The sequence below is a fragment of the Mirounga leonina genome, unplaced genomic scaffold (genome assembly GCF_011800145.1).
Source record: "Mirounga leonina isolate KUSES-001 unplaced genomic scaffold, KU_Mleo_1.0 Mir_53, whole genome shotgun sequence".
In the NCBI taxonomy this organism is placed as follows: Eukaryota; Metazoa; Chordata; class Mammalia; order Carnivora; family Phocidae; genus Mirounga; species Mirounga leonina.
In genome coordinates, this window is record NW_023270807.1 from 88,421,997 (window position 1) to 88,440,870 (window position 18,874).

At 42.6% G+C, this 18,874-nt stretch overlaps 1 protein-coding gene across 4 annotated transcripts in view; it reads right to left on the reverse strand.

Annotated features, from left to right (window-relative positions):
* Window positions 1-18,874, reverse strand: part of MAP7 (microtubule associated protein 7) — a 169,476-nt gene that overhangs the window by 61,665 nt on the left and 88,937 nt on the right. For all 4 annotated transcript variants that reach the window (XM_034990751.1, XM_034990752.1, XM_034990753.1 and 1 more), the window contains one exon: window positions 1,578-1,676. Coding sequence is in view for 2 of the 4 variants with exons in the window: in XM_034990752.1 (XP_034846643.1) it covers window positions 1,578-1,676 (99 nt within the window). In the remaining 2 variants the exon portion in view is untranslated. The remainder of the gene's footprint in view (window positions 1-1,577; window positions 1,677-18,874) is intronic.

Here is an 18,874-nt window from a genome sequence, read left to right on the forward strand (position 1 = left end):
CTGCTCTAGTCAGACATTCCCATGACTTATATCTCATAAAATTAAAAGGTTTTACTCAAGCCTAGCCCTCCAACATGAAATCTCTTCTATCATCCTTTGGAGACACTAAGGAAAACAACATGGTGGTTTTAAAAGGGAGACCTTCATATGTACCTCTGCTTATTTATATATATACAAGAAAGGAGACACATGATGCTCAAAAGGCACAATCTCAATGATTGCCAGAGAGGTGAGGGGTGGGGAGGAATGGGCAGAATGGGTGAGGGGAGTGCAAGGTATAGACTTCCAGTTATGCAATGAGTAAGTCACAAGGATAAAAGGTACAGCACAGGGAATAGAGTCAAAACAAGGGAAAAACAGCATATACCATGTAGCGAATGTTCAATTCTCATGGTAAAACAAATGAGGTTTTCATGCTAAAGGATCCTCACTTGAATACAAGGAACCCAAGTCCACTAAAATAAGGCCTGGGAACACAGGGGCCCTGCTTTGCTCATCCAGTACCTGTCACGGTCCCAGGCACAGGACAATTACTCAGTAAGTAGTAGATGGTGGCTGAGTGGTAGGTGGATAAATGAATGGATGAAAGGCAAATTAAGTGGGGGAATCTCAGCCTGTTAATTAAAATTCCACTGAAACTACATATCATTTTCCATTAATGGCCGCTCATGCAGTCCATGCAATAGTACTTGTTAGTTGTCCTTCTTTTAAGCAACAAGCCAGATTTATCTGCTCTGTTAAGATCTTTCCCCACATGGAACCCCGCCACCCCCATAAACTAGGTATAATGGGGGAATGTTTTCTCTGCGGCTAGAAAGAGTTATTTTTCATCTTTATTCTCACTGATTCACTGTTCTTGAATGACTTCGGTCTTGGATGCTGCACGAAGTAGGCTTCCAAGGCCTTCATGGGGGTTCAATTTGTCTTTGCCTTCCTTGGCTTGTTTACCATCATACTGGACAGTGGTCTCTCCCAAGGGCCACACAATGGCTGCTGGATACTTGGAAGCAACTGCATTGTCTATTCAACTGTTTATGTTTACAGGCTGTTTGCTTCTTTGTATCACTGAGTGGAACAGACCATGAATCACAGGCTATTAAATGAAATTACTGTGTAGGTGTACAATCACTGCAGAAAATAGAGAACAAAAATGTAACTCTGTACCAGCTTTGCTATGTGTGAAGATTTCCTTAAATGGCTTTTGAAAATGTCACAAAAAAGATATGCAATAATGCTGGGCACACAGGTACAAAAAATTGTGTCGTACACATCATTTCAAAAAAGAATAGGAAAATGATTACCTCTTATACATTGCTTGATAGTAAACAATGCACCCACATGCATCATCTCCCTGATTGTCAAAATGATTCTGGGAGGTGAGCAGGGCATGTGTTTGAATCTCCATTTTAAAAAGAGAAAATCAAGGCTTTAAGAGGGTCTCGGACTTAAACTTATAAAAGCCAGTATGAGTTGTCTGTGTTTTGGTAGCAGGACTGGAACTAAGCTCTCCTAAATTCTAGCCCGCCTTAGGCTTTAGGGATAACCTTTTTTTCTACCGTAAATGCCACGCGGAGTACCTGGCTTATTTCCTGAGTAGTTGCTATTTTGTCCTGAAATAGCAGAGGGCCGGCTGGAGGCAGCAATTTTCTTATCTTGCACTTTGTAGCTTTCAGGCGCTATACAAATGAGACAAAAGAGAAAAGACCATATTTAGTTTCTTAAAATTGATTCAGAAACATTCACCTATTCAACATTTACTGTGAACCTCTGTATCAGGTACTAAGCTAGATTCGGGAAATAAAAAGATGAGGCTGTTACAATTCTTGCTGGTTCTGTGGGAAGGACGCATTCAAAACTCAAGGTCCGTGGCTCGACTGATCGTACAGAAGTAGCATGTTCCAGGGTGGCCCCAGTTCATACATAAAGCAAGCACGGGGAAGCATGACTGGTATCCAAAGTCTCTGATCTTAGTACTTAGAAAGTTCATGCATTAGGAACCCAAAATTCCAAGAACATAACTACGTGGGTCACCAGAAAGGAGCCAGGACATAAAATTTACTAGGATTTTGATAAAGCCTCTGACAAAAGTTCCATAACAAAGATTATTAAAGAGACTAAGGGAAATGTATTCTAGGAAAGAAATGAAGGGCAGAAATACCAGGTAATTCTCTGGTTACGTCAAGTACAGGATCCCATACTGTAAACATATTACTTTCTTTATCCATATATATATTTTTAAGATTTTATTTATTTGTCAGAGAGAGAGCGCGCGCACACGAGCAGGGGAGTGGCAGGCAGAGGGAGAGGGAGCAGCAGGCTTCCCGCTGAGCAGGGAGCCCGATGCGGGGCTTGATCCCAGGACCCCGGAGTCATGACCTGAGCTGAAGGCAGATGCTTAACGCACTGCGCCCACCCAGGCGTCGCTTTACTCATATTACTTCAGTGTATTTCAAAGGATATTTAAAAGATGTCTGCTACTGTCTCAGATACAAATCATGTCAAAAACCAAGCCCATGAGTTTCTGCCTCCTACTCTCTGCCTTAAAACCTGCTCTGCCCAGTCCTCTCCACCAACTGAGGCAATTCTACCCTTCCAGCTGATCATGCCCCAAACCCTGGACTCATCCTTGACTTGTCACTTCTCATGCTCAATGTGTTAGTAAGTTCTTTCACCTCTACCTTATAAAACATTTTACCACCTCTCCTGCTGCCTTTCTAATCATCTCTTCCCTGTGTGACTACAATATCCTCTTACCCAGTCCACATGATCCTCCCACTGACCACCTTTAGTCTGTTTTCATCTTAGTAGCCAGAGTGATCCCCTTAAAACATAAGTCGTGTCACTCCTCTGCTCAAAGCTCTCCGATAGCTCCCATCCTGCTCCGAGTAAAACCTAAGGTCTCCATCATGGCCCAAAAGGTACCCCTTTCCCTCTTAATTACTCTGTTCTAGTCATCCTGGCTTAGTCCATCCCAGAACTTTACATGGACTTGAAACGTTTTTGTCTGTGAAACCCACATGGATTTCACTTCCTCTGCGACTCTGCTTATATAAGACATTAGAGAATCCCCTTGAATTGTTTAAAATAGCACCCCCATCACTCAGCACTTTGCACTCCTTCCCCTGCTTTGTTTGCAGCCCTTGCCCCTGACATAGTACATATTCTCTCTCCATTAGGCTTTGGAAATTGGACATTATCTAGAAAATAGGAATGACTGCCTCAAAGTTTTTGAACCTGAAAAGGTGTGATAATAATTATGCTTTAAGAAACTAAATTTAAAAACTATTCCCAAGATGTACTAAGAAGAAATTACTAAAAAAAAATATTCCCTAAATTTACCTTTGACCTCTAAATGAGGAATACACCGAATCTTTGTGGCTCTCTCTCAGTTACATATAGTATTAGCTTGGAAAATTGTAGATAATGGGGCGCCTGGGTGGCTCAGTCAGTTAAGCATCTGACTCTTGATTTCTCAGGTCATGATCTCAGGGTGGTGAGATCAAGCCCTTCGACAGGCTCTGTGCTCAGTGGAGGGTCTGCTTGAGATTCTCTCTCGCTCTCCATCTTCCCCTCCCACTCATGCTTGTGCTCTCTCTCTCTCTAAAATAAATAAATTAAAAAAAAAGAACCACCTTCCTCCTTATTCTGCAAGTTAATCTTATTAAAATTGCTCATAAAGAAGTTGTTAAGAGGGGGCGCCTGGGTGGCTCAGTCGGTTAAGCATCTGCCTTTGGCTCAGGTCATGATCCCAGGGTCCTGGGATCAAGCCCCGCATCGGGCTCCCTGCTCGGTGGGAAGCCTGCTTCTCCCTCTCCCCCTCCCCCTGCTTGTGTTCCCTCTCTCGCTGTGTCTCTCTCTGTCAAATAAATAAATAAAATCTTTAAAAAAAAAAAAAGAAGTTGTTAAGAAACATAACAGAAAGAAGTAGAATGTATCACATATTTGGAGTACTATGATTATAATTTTCCTTTTTGTTATAGAGCTACCTCCAGCACACAATAAGTAAAGCCTTAATTAGTAAGCTATTTATGGGTCTGCTATTTATTATTTTTAGTTAACTGAAAAAGAATGAGAACGATTTGTTTAGAATTTCAAATGTATTCATTTCTTTCTTGCCTTGGTATATATGACATAATTTAATCTTTCTCTGGTGATTGCATATCTGAAGGGCCCCCAGGTCCTGACAACAAACATCAATCCTAACTATTATGTAACAGTCCACCATGAAGGAGATTAAAAAGACTGTAAGACATGTTCAGTCCAAGTGACTTGTCCAAATAATCTCTGATAAGAGCTTTTTTTTCCAGGGGCGGTGGGGGGGGGGAGGGAAGAGCTATAGTTTGTTTTATCATCTTGAAATTTAAATGTAAAAAATATACTTGAATTAAACTGCAGGTCTGGTTACTTGAATCCCAATTTATCTACATCTGACTTCTACTGGATCTGCTCTAGCTGAACATCGATTTGCCTGCCCTCTTATCATCCGGATCTCAGGAATTCACTGCTATCCCGGAAAACCTTCTGGGTCCTACTCATAACAAGACACATTTGAAATCTTAACATTTTTAATGCTCATGTAAAAATGACAGCTTAACTTAGTAAAGCAAAAGAAATTTTAAAAATGGTCAGTCTGTTTAGTCCAAGATTATAAGTTATAATTCTAACAATAATAATTTATAAATAATTGTTAATGTCTACCCTTTAGGTTAGACATTCATCTAACGTTTTCAGGTTATCTTTCCACTTTTCTATCAGTCCACTTTTCCTTCCACCACTGTAAGAATCTTTATTTCTCCGAAAACCTCTCTGGTTAACACTCGTGATAAGACGGAAGACATAAACTCAAACAGATCTGGGCTCAGGTGACCTTCAGAAAGTTTGACCTCTCTGAGTAGGTTGCGGGGCTGGGGGGGTGGTGGGGGGAGGATACGGCCTCCCTCACAGGGCTGCTGGGAAGATGCGAGGATTAGTGGAGAAGATGCATGGGAAGAATGTGCCACAGAGCTTAGAATACAACAGATGTCTAACACATTCGTTTTCTCTCTTTCGCTCTTCCACTGAGGTCTGGGCCTCCCTCAACCATGGCACTTGGGGCTCTTGGCATGGTGTAGCAGTGTGTTTGGAAGTTTTGAGGCGGTGGTGTGTGCTTTGGAGTCAGCTGACCTGGCTGTGCCCTTAACGGGGTGTGAATTCTCAGCACATCACCTCTCAGCCTTAATTTTCCCATCTGTAAAGAGGGACAACACTTACTTCCAGGGTTGTGAAAATTAGTGAGAGCACTGGACCCACCACAATGCTCAGTAACTGGTAGAAAGCATTTTATTGGCTCTCTTTATTCCCTACACAAATGTGGGAAACGGTTTCTGTTTTCCCAGGGCTTTGCTCATGCAGAACTAATGGGGAAAGTAAACCTATGTCAAGTTGGTGACAGGGTCCTGGGGTGCGAAGTCTGGCTCAGCTGCTGTCCTCAGAGGTTTCCGACTCAGCTACAATCACACCTCCTGGGGGCCCTCAAGTAGGCTGGGCTTATTGGTATGGTTTTTAGGGTACAGCCTGGCTTTGGAAGAGGCAATCCTCAGTGTTTCTGGGACTTAGGTGACAGTTTCAGGAGACTGAATGCCCTTCAAGTTACCATTGCATTAAATAAATATGAGCTTTTAGAAAACAACAACGGGCACCTGAGTGGCTCAGTCTTGCTAAGTGTCTGTCTTTGGCTTGGGTCATGATCCCAGGGGCCTGGGATGGAGCCCCATGTCGGGCTCTCTGCTCAGTGGGGAGTCTGCTTCTCCCTCTCCTTCTGCCTGTCTGTCTGCCTACTTGTGATCTCTCTCTGTCAAATAAATAAATAAAATCTTTTTTTTTTAAAGATTTTATTTATTTATTTGAGACAGAGAATGAGAGAGAGAGAGCACAAGAGAGGGGGGAGGGTCAGAGGGAGAAGCAGACTCCCTGCCGAGCAGGGAGCCCGATGCGGGACTCGATCCAGGGACTCCAGGATCATGACCTGAGCCGAAGGCAGTCGCTTAACCAACTGAGCCACCCAGGCGCCCCAATAAATAAAATCTTTAAAACAACAACAACAACAACCACCCCAAACCCTCCATTATAATAATGGGAAATAAAATCTTACTATTATTTTTTTAAACAAAGTACAGGGAATTTCACTATTTGAGAACATGATGGAAGTAATTTATTTAAGATTTCCAACATTTAAAAAACTGGAAATCCTAGGTAACTAGCAGACAGGATTGAATATACCATTTTTTATTTCACCATTCAAAAATACCATTTTTTAAATGACTCAGGTGACTTTCCAGTATTAATTTGAATCTCTTTCATTTTTCATAAAGAAAACTGAGTCATATACCATGATGCTCAATAAGTCTTTGCTAGCCTTATAAAATCTCTATTGACCTTCCTGCTAGCTTGAAAGCTTTATTCCATTAGTGTCACATGTGAGAATGTTAAAGACAAGAGGAAGGATGCAGAGAAGCAAGCACCCTTGTGGTCTGGGGCTCTGTCTCCCTCTAAACTGCTCTGAAACAAAATATAGAGATGGCAGACATTTGGAGCTTTCATCCAGTAAAAATCCTGCAGCTCCAGTAAGTGCCACAAATGAGCCCCTAAAATCCATATCCTCTACGATTCATTGTATTCCTTGCCATGTCTTCCCATAAAGGGCAAGGGTTCTCACTGCTTTGTTTCTATTTTTGGCTCTATGGTCTGGTTGAAGAGTCTTTCTCAACTGATCAGAATAATTGGTTCAACAAATGCTTAATTTAGTAAAAAAAAAAAAAAAAAGCTTACTCTAATAAGACATTTAGGACTACAATCTTAGGAACCATCCTGAGTTTAAATCTCACTGAATGATATGTGGTCTTGATGTCTACAAGGATAATGTATTTCTGTTACTATTTTTTAAAAAGATTTATTTGAGAGAGAGAGAGTACATGGGCACACATGAGCAGGGGGAGGGGCAGAGGAAGAGGGGGAGGGGGAGAGTGAATTTCAAGCAGACTCTGTGCTGAGTGCAACATGGGGCTCGACCTCCTGACCCTGACTGAGATCATGACCTGAGCTGAAATTAAGAGTTAGGCGCTAAACCGACTGAGGTACCCGGGTGCCCCTTTCTGTCACTATTTTTAATAGAGTTTAGCCATTAGGCCCAGCTCTGTATGGGTTCTTCTTTGCTATATTGTTCAGTTGGACTTGGCAGACATGCAGCTCAGGGTACACGAACAGCTTTGGGAGAGAGTAAAAGAGAGTTGAACCACAGGCAATTGCCTTTTTTCTTTTTTTTTTTTTTAAAGATTTTATTTATTTATTTGAGAGAGAGAGGGAGGGAGCATGGGAAGGGGCAGAGGGAGAAGTAGGCTCCCTGCCGAGCAAGGACTCGATCCAAGGATCCTGGGATCATGACCTGAGCCAAAGGCAGACGCTTAACGGACTGGGCCACCCAGGCATCCTGACAATTGCCATTTTTGTAGTAAAAAAATGGTTGAATACTGCAACTTCATAGGTCTCAACCTAATAGTTTCAGGTTACCTGTGCAGAAAAGACTTCACACAGCAGGTGTCAGAGAGCTCTCTTTAGGAAGGCCTGGTTTTGCTCCAATAAATCTTAGCCACGAGTCTGACTCCATGCTGAGTCCTGAGTCTTCCTAGTAAATCACAGACCCTGGGTGGTCTTGACAGACCCCAGACACACTAAACAAATCACTTATTTGAAAAATGTGGCTGCAGAACACTGTTGTGGCAATTGAAGAATGTTATTGGTTTAAAAATGTAACAGAGAGTGATTACAGAGTAGTTTTCAGGCAATTCAGTGTTTCACCTAAAATTTTCTACTTTATCATCCTTTTGCTTATTTACTTGACCGTTAAATTTTATTCTAATAGAGCTGCCAGGAGTATTGTAACACAGATCTTCAAGGTTTTATCCAACGTTATTTATGAAATTTGCATTAGAATGAGGCCATAAGGCAACCTTCTCTAATGACTCTTCTGATTATTCCACAGGATGGAGAGCTTCTCAGTTTAAGTTCCTCATAATACAATGTGAAATTAAAGGAATGATGGAGGTCATGGGAGTTGGCACTAGACAAACCTGGGTTCAATGTCCTGCTTTCCCTTGTTTTCTTCTACTAGCATTGCTCAGACAGCACCTGACTCGGGGGACACCTCGTGCTCAGTACTGGGAAGAAATATTAATGTGTCTCCTTCTACCACTTTTCATTTCCTGAACCCTTAATTCTAGGTTACTTCTTCAAACTGTGTTTTGGACCTTCTGATTCCCCGAGTAATTTCTCTTCTCTTCAGAAAAGTGGTCTCTTATGGCCTGAAGCACGCTCTCGACGTCAGTCATTTTCAAGTGCATTTACAAATATGCTCTCTCAAATACAGTTTGTCTCCCACCTTTAGGGAACCTATGCTCCTGTTTCTCTGTGATCACTGGAAACTATGTCAAAAGGTGAACTAACTGTCCTCACAAAATCAGCCAACCTTGATGTTAGTCTTAGTATCAATGGAACTACTACATTCCCAGGCTCAGAAATGTTAAATAATTTTTTCTTTTTTTAAAAAAAACTTTTAAAAGATTTATTTGAGAGAGAGAGCAAGCACAAGAGGGAGGTGCAGGAGAGGGAGAAAAAAATCTCAAGCCGACTCTGTGCTTGAGCTCATGACCCTGCGATCCTGACCTGAGTCAAGACCAAGAGTCAGATGCCTAACTGACTGCACCACCCAGGTGCTCTAAATAATTTTTTCAATAAACATTTACAGATATTCTCATGGGCCAGCCACTGTGCTGGGCACTAAGAACACAAAGATCAAAGGACACAACATCTACTTGCAAGATGCTTATGAACTTTTGGAAGAGACAACATAAAAACGCATGAAATTGTAGCAATGGATCTGTTTAGTTTTTAAAAAATCAATATACCACAGAGCATGGATAACCAAATAAATGATGCAGACAGTATTATAGAGATTCAGAGGTGGGAGAAGGTGCTAAGGGGGTAGTAGTGATATAAAACTTCACTGGATAACAATTTTGGAGAATGGAGAGAGTCTGTATAAGTGAAGAGTAAAGCAGAGAATACTTCTGGCTAGAGGCCATGAGCAAGACTACCTAGGCAATTAAAAAAAAAAAGAAGATAATCAGGGCACTGTGCAGTCGGAACAGCAGGTTTAAGAGGTAGGCAGTTGAAAATAAGACAAGCAGGCTGAGGTCAATGCCTCCCTGAATTCCAAGAGTTTGGACTTGACCCTGAAGGCAATGAAAGTCACTGGAGTATGTCATGCGGGACTTCTGGTGGGTGAGCTACTACAGCTTCAGTGGACTCTGGGTAAACACAAAGTGAAGCCTATAACAAGCCTGCTGGAAGTGTATATATATATATATATAAAAAGTGCTTATCAGCTTAATGAAAACAACAAAAGGAAACCAGGCTAAAACCAGACATCTTAAGAATTCTGCTTTCTGTATCATTTAACAATTTTTTCAGATCTTCCCATTTCCCCTTAACAGGTATCAAGAGATAAGTATCTGACCCTCAAGGGGAAACGGTGACTCCGGTGACCACGGTGAAAACCATGCCTGTCCTTGCATCACAGAACTGGAAGAGTCGTCACTGTGGCCATCCAAGACAGAGCCCAGGGCAGCGAGGTGCCACCACACAGGGAACCTCCCTGAGCCCTCAGCGTCCCCTCTGCTTCAACTCCTGCAGGAAATGGGACCCCAGCCGCCACCTCCGTGGAGCAAGGATGGTGGGTAGGATGAGGAAATACAGAATGGAGGAAATGTGCCTGGCTGGGAAACAAGCGGGCTGTTCTGAAGGTCATTTTGCAGGAGGGTCAAGGAAATAAAATGTGGGCAGAGGCTCACTGGGGTGTTTAATCTTTCACAGGTCACCACAGGATAGGGAAGCAGCCACCTCACTATGTAGATTTATAGGCGTTGCTTGCTGGCAACATGTGTAACTACAGATGCCGGGAAACAGTGCAGACTCTAACTTGCCCTTCTATGCCAGAATAAATCCACTTTGTGCTATGGTCTAAAATCCAGACACGGGGGCGCCTGGGTGGCTCAGTCGGTTAAGTGTCTGCCTTCAGCTCAGATCATGATGCCAGGGTCCTGGGATCGAGCCCCGCATCGGGCTCCTTGCTGAGCGGGGAGTCTGCTTCTCCCTCTCCTGCTCCCCCTGCTTGTGCTCTCTGTGTTAAACAAATAAATAAAATATTCAAAAAATAAATAAAATCCAGCCACGTTAAATCTGACATAGCAATAAGGACAAGGAACCATTTACTCAACAATCTGTTGCTCATTTCTTGCTGTAAAAACAAATGCAATTAAGAATATTTGATAATGCATCTCAGAGTCTCCCATTTCGTCCTTATTCATTCTGACAGAAACAATTCAATTTTTACTTTTTCTTTGTATTTCATGCTCTCCAGACAGAACAAAAAGTTGTGACTTGGTGGCTACAACAGATTGCACCAGAGGCTTATAAGACCACGTGGAGATCTTTAAGTTTAGGGGGAACTTATTCAGCAACAATGAACAGTGACTGAAAGTCACCTTCTGATTACTTCATTTCTGCGTAATGAAAAAAATGAAAAATTTATGACTGTGATAGAAAGGGATAGTCAACCAAAAGACAAAGAAATTTGTCCAATACTGAGATAATACAAACCCAACACAAAGACACTGATTTTATAAATACAATCCAGCATTGTGTACAGTTATGTGATCCATGGGAACAGAATGCACCAGAAACATTACTCCTCATCCTAACTATAACGTGAAGGCATGAAGAATGGGACAGACACACAGAGTCATTTATTAATAATTTATAGTCCATCTACTTCCAAAGGAAAGTTGAGGCAATTGCACTGAAATGTCCACGTCAAAAATACTGACATACCCATAACTTTTCACCAAAAATTCTGTTTTTTGTTAAATTACATATGACAGGAATAGTGTAAATATTACTTAAATAACACCAAAAGATCATTCTGTCAAAACAGGTTACCGGAATTAAGGGATAAGGAGTGGGCTACTTGTTGTCTCCAAAGAGCTCTAATCACAGCCATTGTGTTTTGAGCTTAAAGAACCACAGCTGCTGTCCAGTTAAATGGAACTTGAGGCATTCTGTCCATTTTGTCTTTGACACTCGGTCAGGCGCAGTTCTGAGATAATGCTCTACTCGACCGGGGCAATCTGAGGGCAGGGCCCGTGATTTTCACCCACAGGATCTCCATCTTTAGTGGCTAGCTCCCTATCTGGCACCTGTGTGACACTGAATAAATACTTGAAGAAGGGAATGAGGGAACGGCTGGATGGTGGGTGGTGTACCCTGAGCAAAACTGGGGCCAAGGCCCCGAAAGAAAAAGTATTCATGACAGGTAACAAGAAAAAGTGTACATTTGTTCGTTTTTTGATGCCTGCTAAGACTGTAGAGAAAAGGTGACCAAAAGAATGGTCAGATTATAGTCATGTTCACTCCATGCCAGGAAAAAAACAGAAAACAATGTAATTCTAGGATGGTTTTGACGTGACATCAGGCAAGCCTCAAAATCAAATCACTGCGTTTGCAGCCATGTAACAGAAAGGTCTGTTCAGTATCACTTAGACTATCATAGGAATTAGAGTGACAGACTCCAAATACAACAGACTTGCCTATACTGCAGGGGAAGAAGCATGAAAACATTATAGCCTTTGCTGGAAATACCAGAAAGGCTACAAAACAAACATTTCAGCTTTGAGAGATTTGTAAACCCCAACATTTTCCCCAAAGCAATTTAATAGATTTGTTTTGGTAGTCTGCTAAAAAGACAAACATCCATTTTAGCTGAAATGAAGAAAACCGTATTTTAGAAAAGCACGTGTTCCACCAATTTTTTGCGTATAAATGATTGGGAATCACTTCTTAAGCTACTTTGTTTACCAATAAAAGCAGCTATCTGATTCATGGTACAAACTCCTTCTGACACAGCTGACAGGAGCAAACATTACATACTTTAACTCCAACCCAAAACACTTTTATCTAAAAACCAATAAATAAAACAAGCAAAAACCTTCCTTCAGCCAGATGGCAACATTATAAATAGAACAGAAAAGGCTGTATCTTCCACCTGCATTAATATAAACCAGATTAAAGGGCAAGCCTCTTCATCCCCATGGGTGATGGACCTTCTCGGTGATCTATCACCAGTCACAATGCTAGCTACTACACGAAGGAGCTCTGTTCCATAGTATGAATAATGTTTATGATGAGGCAAAGATCAGGGCAAAGTACAGAAAGGAGTGGGAAAGCCTAACCGTATTGAAAGTTTTCCATTTACACTGAGAAACGGTAAATTACGGAGACTGTAGCTAATTTTCTAAGTTTCAACAGCTGGATAGGGAGCTTATCAAATTAGACCAAATTCAATGAAATTCAATGTGTAATTAAAAGCAACTAGTTAAATAACTTGGGGAAAAATAATTAGAACTCAACTTCATTACTCTGCTTAATTAAAGTAACCAACTGAAAGAAGGTGCTTTTACTTTTAGCAGGATAATGATTTACTTTTAAGAAGAAAACTAAAATTGCTAATACCAGTATTTTACAAAATGATTACTATAGGCCACAAAATATAACAGCTTTCATACTTAAATGCAAAATAAAATGATCAAGGTAGAAGACGTATAGTTCTTTTTTTTTTTTTAATTTTTTATTTATTTATTTTAGAGAGAGAGTGAGAGAGAGAGAGCACAAGAGGGGGGAGCGGGAGAGGGAGAAGCAGACTCCCTGCTGAGCAGGGAGCCCAATGCGGGACTCGATCCCGGGACTCCAGGATCATGACCTGAGCCGAAAGCAGTTGCTTAACCAACTGAGCCACCCAGGCGCCCGAAGACGTATAGTTCTTAAAATCCCAAATAAACAACAGAGTCAGTTTTAAATACCAGTTTTGCAAAGAAATGAGCGTAATTTTAATCCTATGAATATTAATCAACTGAGTTTCATCTGTGGAAAAAAACACGTATATACAAGGCTGCAGAATATCAATAATTAACTCTTCCTCCTCTGCACAACATAATAGTAAAATACTTGACTTTAAATTTTCTTATGCAAACTCAGAAAAATGCAATAGGAATGAGTGGTAAAAAATGGAAGGTTAAGATTATTCCAATTCCTTTCGAGTAACAAGTGAATGTTTAACCTCAAGGTTGTTTAAAATTAGGGGCAAACCCATCTCACCATGCTGTCCTACGCTGCAGTCATCTGTACGTTTGTGTCCTTGTTCGTTTTCCCCCTCTCGCTGGAACACCAGCCTCACCATCTCTTCCACTGTTTAAATCCAATCTACCTATCTATCTTTCTTTCCTTCCTTCCTTAATAGCTTTTATTTTTTTACAGAAGTTTCAGGTCCACACCAAATGGAGTGGAGAGTTCAGAGACATTCCCATGTGCCCCCCACCTCCCCATATGCACAACCTCTCCCCCTGTCAAAATCCTGCACTAGAGTGGTACATTTTTTTTTTTTAAAGATTTTATTTACTTATTTAACAGAGAGAGAGAGATAGAGACAGTGAGAGAGGGAACACAAGCAGGGGGAGTGGGAGAGGGAGAAGCAGGCTTCCCGCGGAGCAGGGAGCCCGATGCGGGGCTCGATCCCAGGACCCTGGGATCATGACCTGAGCCGAAGGCAGATGCTTAACGACTGAGCCACCCAGGCGCCCCTAGAGTGGTACATTTATTTCAATCAGTGAACCTACACAGACATATCATTATCACAGTTCAATGAATCTCTAAGTCCACAGTTCACAACGTATCATTATCACCCAAAGTCCACAGTTCACAGAGCTCACTCTGAGTGTTGTTTTGGGATTTGACAACAGAGAAGTCATGCATCCGCCATTATAGTATGGTAGAGAGTCCCATCCATTTCTCATAGCCCCGCTCAGGTCTCTTTCTCATGAAATCTTTTCAAGTTTTTCCGACACTTTTCCTTCCCTGACTTCTACTACGCTCCCAAGTCTGACCCACAATCGTCTGGTACTTGATTTCATTCCATCTTATGTCGTTTTTAGGATGTATGTTTCCACAAGTTCCAAATACTGCTCATGTCACAGGAAGCAGGGCAAAAAAAATAAATAAATAAATAACTGTGCTTTATAGTAAAAAAAACAAAACAAAAACACAATTGGGGAAATGTTTGCTCCAGCATTTCTCTCTTGGAAATTCATACTGGCCATTTGCATAGGCAAACTGTGTTGTTCCATGCTTGCTTCCTAATAAAGGTCTAGACAAGGCTTCTTTTCTTTTATTTTTTTAAAAGATATTTTATTTATTTATTTTGACAGAAAGAGAGACAGTGAGAGAGAGAAAGCGAGAGAGGGAACACAAGCAGGGGGAGTGGGAGAGGGAGAAGCAGGCTTCCCGCGGAGCAGGGAGCCCGATGTGGGGCTCGATCCCAGGACGCTGGGATCATGACCGAGCCAAAGGCAGATGCTTAATGACTGAGCCACCCAGGCGCCCCACAAGGCTTCTTTTCTAGCAGAGCCCTAATTGGCCACAAGGCACAGCTCTGGCCAAGAAGGTGAACACTGCAATTGTTAGGCTGGGTTTGCGGGAATGCTCCTTAAAGGGGAAGAGGACTCGGGTAGCATGGCTCCTCACTCTGCCTTTTGTTCCTGTCTTGAACATGGGTATGATGTTCAAGGTAGAGCATTTGCCTTGTAACCAGGAAGCTGTCATGAGGGAAAAGCTAAGGCAGTAACGGACACCTGGCCCTGACATCTTTGAACCGCTGTACTGTTTACTTCCATATTTCCTGTAGGTAAGAAAAAAGAAAACTCCAAATTTGTTTAAATCACTGTTGTTTTCTTATTCAGTACTCACAATTAAAAGCAATCTCTAAACGGACAGTTTCCACTAACTACAGAATGAGGTCCAAGCATGCACCTTAGCCTACCAAATACCTCCAAAATTTGGTCCCAGCCTACCCTTCCAGCTTCCACTTCCTCTTCTAGCCTGCAACACGCAACACCTCAGTCCTAGGCAGACAGCGCTGAGGCTGGAGGTGAGATCCGAGATGGGCTTTGGAGGTGGGGGAGACTCAGAAAAAGCAGAAGATTTGATGTGAAGTGAGGGAATGGGAACAATAAAAGGCCACCAAGGACAATGTGTGGACTACCTAGGAAAAAACAATTCGTACAAAACTAGGTGGTGATTAGATGGTGGCTTTTCATTCAAGGCATTCAAAAGCAGGCTCGACACATCGAGGGACTCTGTGCATACTTCCTATTGACCCCTTTTATTTGATACATCATGAATCTTACGTATTCTGATTTCTTCCAGACGTCAGAAAGCAAAACAGGTGCTGGCTCATCATATTAAAGCAGATCAGCATTTAGTTTTGAAAGGAGCAGAAGAACAAAGTCAGGAGAAAAAAAAATAAAGGATGCCAGATCAGGGTTGTTTTTTTTTTTAAGATCTTATTTATTTGAGAGAGTGAGAGATAGAGAGTGCATGAGAGGGGGTAGGGTCAGAGGGAGAAGCAGACTCCCCACTGAGCAGGGAACCTGATGTGGGACTTGATCCCGGGACTCCAGGATCACATGACCTGAGCTGGGGGAGCAGATGCTTAACCAACTGAGCCACCCAGGTGCCCCCAGATCAGGGTTTTAATAACATCATCTGTGATAGAAATCAGCTCCAAAAAATTTAGAAACCAGTGGCTTTCTTTTTTTTTTTTTTTTAAGATTTTATTTATTTATTTGACAGAGAGAGATAGCGAGAGCAGGAACACAAGCAGGGGGAGTAGGAGAGGGAGAAGCAGACTCCCTGCTGAGCAGGGAGCCCAATGCGGGACTCGATCCCAGGACCCTGGGATCATGACCTGAGCTGAAGGCAGACGCTTAACGACTGAGCCACCCAGGTGCCCCAAACCAGTGGCTTTCTGAAAAGAATATGAAGGATTCCCCCAGCAAAGCTGGTTATCTAGAATAGCTCTTGCTAGCATCCTAGGGCCCTCTATCCAACTGCTTACTCATTGCAGTGGACTCACAGACTGGTTACAGTAAGACATTACCTTCTGTCAGCTAGTCTATAAAGGTAGCATCACAGCAGATATTAAGTCCACACTTGCCTATAAAAATTTCAACTGATTTAGCTTAATTTTATTTAAAAAACCCCACATCTACTGGAGTGCCTTGGTGGCTCAGTTGGTTAAGCAGCCAACTTTTTTTTTTTTTTTTAAGATTTTATTTATTTATTTATTTGACAGAGAGAGAGACAGTGAGAGAGGGAACACAAGCAGGGGGAGTGGGAGAGGGAGAAGCAGGCTCTCCACTGAGCAGAGAGCCCGACGTGGGGCTCCATCCCAGGACCGTGGGATCATGACCTGAGCTGAAGGCAGACGCTTAATGACTGAGCCACCCAGGTGCCCTGCAGCTGACTCTTGAGTTCGGCTCAGGTCATGATCTCAGGGTCCTGGGATCGGGCCCTGTGTCAGGCTCTGTGCTCAGCACGGAGTCTGCTTCTCCCTCTCCCTCTGCTCCTCCCCCTGCTCTCTCTCTCTCAAGTAAATAAAAATAAAAATCTTTAAAAAAAAAATCTATTAGCTTTTCTATACTACAGAAAGACTATGAAGACAGAAATTGCAAGGCCTATAATCCCATCACCTGGATAACCCATTTTTTTTTTTTAATCTTAAAAAAGAAATGTCTATCAAGTGGTTAGGAAATTCAAATGGTACATAAAGCTGTAAAATAAAAAGAAAAAGCCTCTTCCCTCCCTCTTTTATTTCTGGAAAAAAAAGTTTCTGCATTCACATGTATTTGCTTTCTATTTATTCAAAGCATCATGCTACTTACTCTTTGGTTCCTTTCTTTTCTCATTTGGTGATTTTACTTTGCCTACTTTTCCAGTTCCTTTGTTCACTGCAGTGCATCCCACCATTTGCAGTACATGCCCACAGTCATCAGCTATCCTTGTCTCACCTTTTCTGTAACGTGCAATTCTCTGCATGTTCATCAATGTGTGAAACCGGGGCCCTGAGTGCTATTAGCCTTCCTATATTAACACCAGTACCTGCTCCTTCGCCCCTGGAGTTGGTGTATTCATCTCCTGCAGTTTAAGCCTCTTTGCTTCTGCTGGTCTGGACACCACTGAGAAGGCAACCACTTCCAAGGAAGAGGACTACCCAAACAACACAAAACAAAACAAAACCCACCTCCAAGGTAGCTTTGCTCTAGTGGGAAAAGCAGGAATGGGGTCCACAAGGAGCCACAGTGTTAGGGCTGATCAGAAACTTCAAGATTAGGTTTTGTTCTACGTGGGTACATTTACCACTTCTTCTCTCCCAGTTTTGCAAACCAAACCTGTATCGGTTCAAGTGGTGGCTTCTGCCACCTCTGGTGGCAGACACTGTGGGCTGGGCTGGGATTGAATTGCTTCTCTGGCACCTTCTCTGCATAGGAAATGGAGCAGTGCAGCAGAAGGGTAGAACACGGCCTGGCCAGCCAGAGCGCCCTTCGAAGCCGGAATCACAGACTTTTAGGCCAGGGAGAGTCGAGGAGAGCAGAATGCTGAAGCTGCTCCCCGCTCTGAGCATCGGCCAGTGGGGGCAGACTGGGGGGGACAGCGCTGACGCCCACCCTGGGGGCTCCACACACACGCTGTGTTGGGACTCACACTGCCACTGACTTTTGGCGATGTGTGGTTGTGGTCTGAACATACATGCAAATCTATTCAGTAATTGAGATGATCACCCTGGAGTGCAAAGAAATGTGATTAAGCCAGGACTTTGGTTGGCTCTAAGTACCAGAGACGCAGGCCAAGAAAAGGGACTTAGATGACAAAGCATTTCTTCAAGTCCTCTGCAGGAAAGAAGGGGTGAGATTTAAAGCACGCTGTTCTGCTCACCTTTTTATTTTTTATTTTTTTAATTTTTTTTTAAAGATTTTATTTATTTATTTGAGAGAGAGAATGAGAGAGAGAGAGAGCATGAGAGGGGGGAGGGTCAGAGGGAGAAGCAGGCTCCCTGCCGAGCAGGGAACCCAATGCGGGACTCGATCCCGGGACTCCACTGGGATCATGACCTGAGCCGAAGGCAGTCCCTTAACCAACTAAGCCACCCAGGCGCCCCTCACCGTTACTATATTTTTGATAGTGAGGACACTTGAGATCAACTCTCTTAGCAAACTTCAAGTATACGATACATTATTCATTATAATCACCATACTGTACGTTAGATTTCCAGAACTTATTCATCCTGCACAATTGAATCTGTAAACTCTTTGAACATCTCCCCATTTGTCCCATTTCTCACTCTTGGAAAACACCTTTTTTTTTAAGATTTTTATTTATTTATTGAGAGAGATAATGATAGAGAGAGAGCATGAGAGCAGGGAGAGTCAGAGGAAGAAGCAGACTCCCCGCTGAGCAGGGAGCCCGATGCGGGACTCGATCTCGGGACTCCAGGATCATGACCTGAGCCGAAGGCAGTCGCTTAACCAACTGAGCCACCCAGGCGCCCTGCTCACCTTTTTATTATCTTTTCACTGGACATGGCATCTTATTTGTTGGATTTCTTTAACTTGCCCTACTCAAAATGTTCCCAAACAGAGGATCTCCGATTTTGGAACCTATCAAATATCTAAATGTAGTAACTAATGAAAGCAAAGCCAACAAAAGGAAAGGATGCCAGCCTGAAAGACAAGGAGCAGTTCCACGGAGTTCTGCAACTCCCCAAAGCACAAAGATGACTGTGTGGCAGGCGGCAAGGCCTGGCCAGACGGAAAGGCTCTTCGCAGGGTGGAGCGCTAGTGACTCAGCAGTTTATAGAGCGCAACTGATATGCTTATTTTCCAATACCTATATTCAT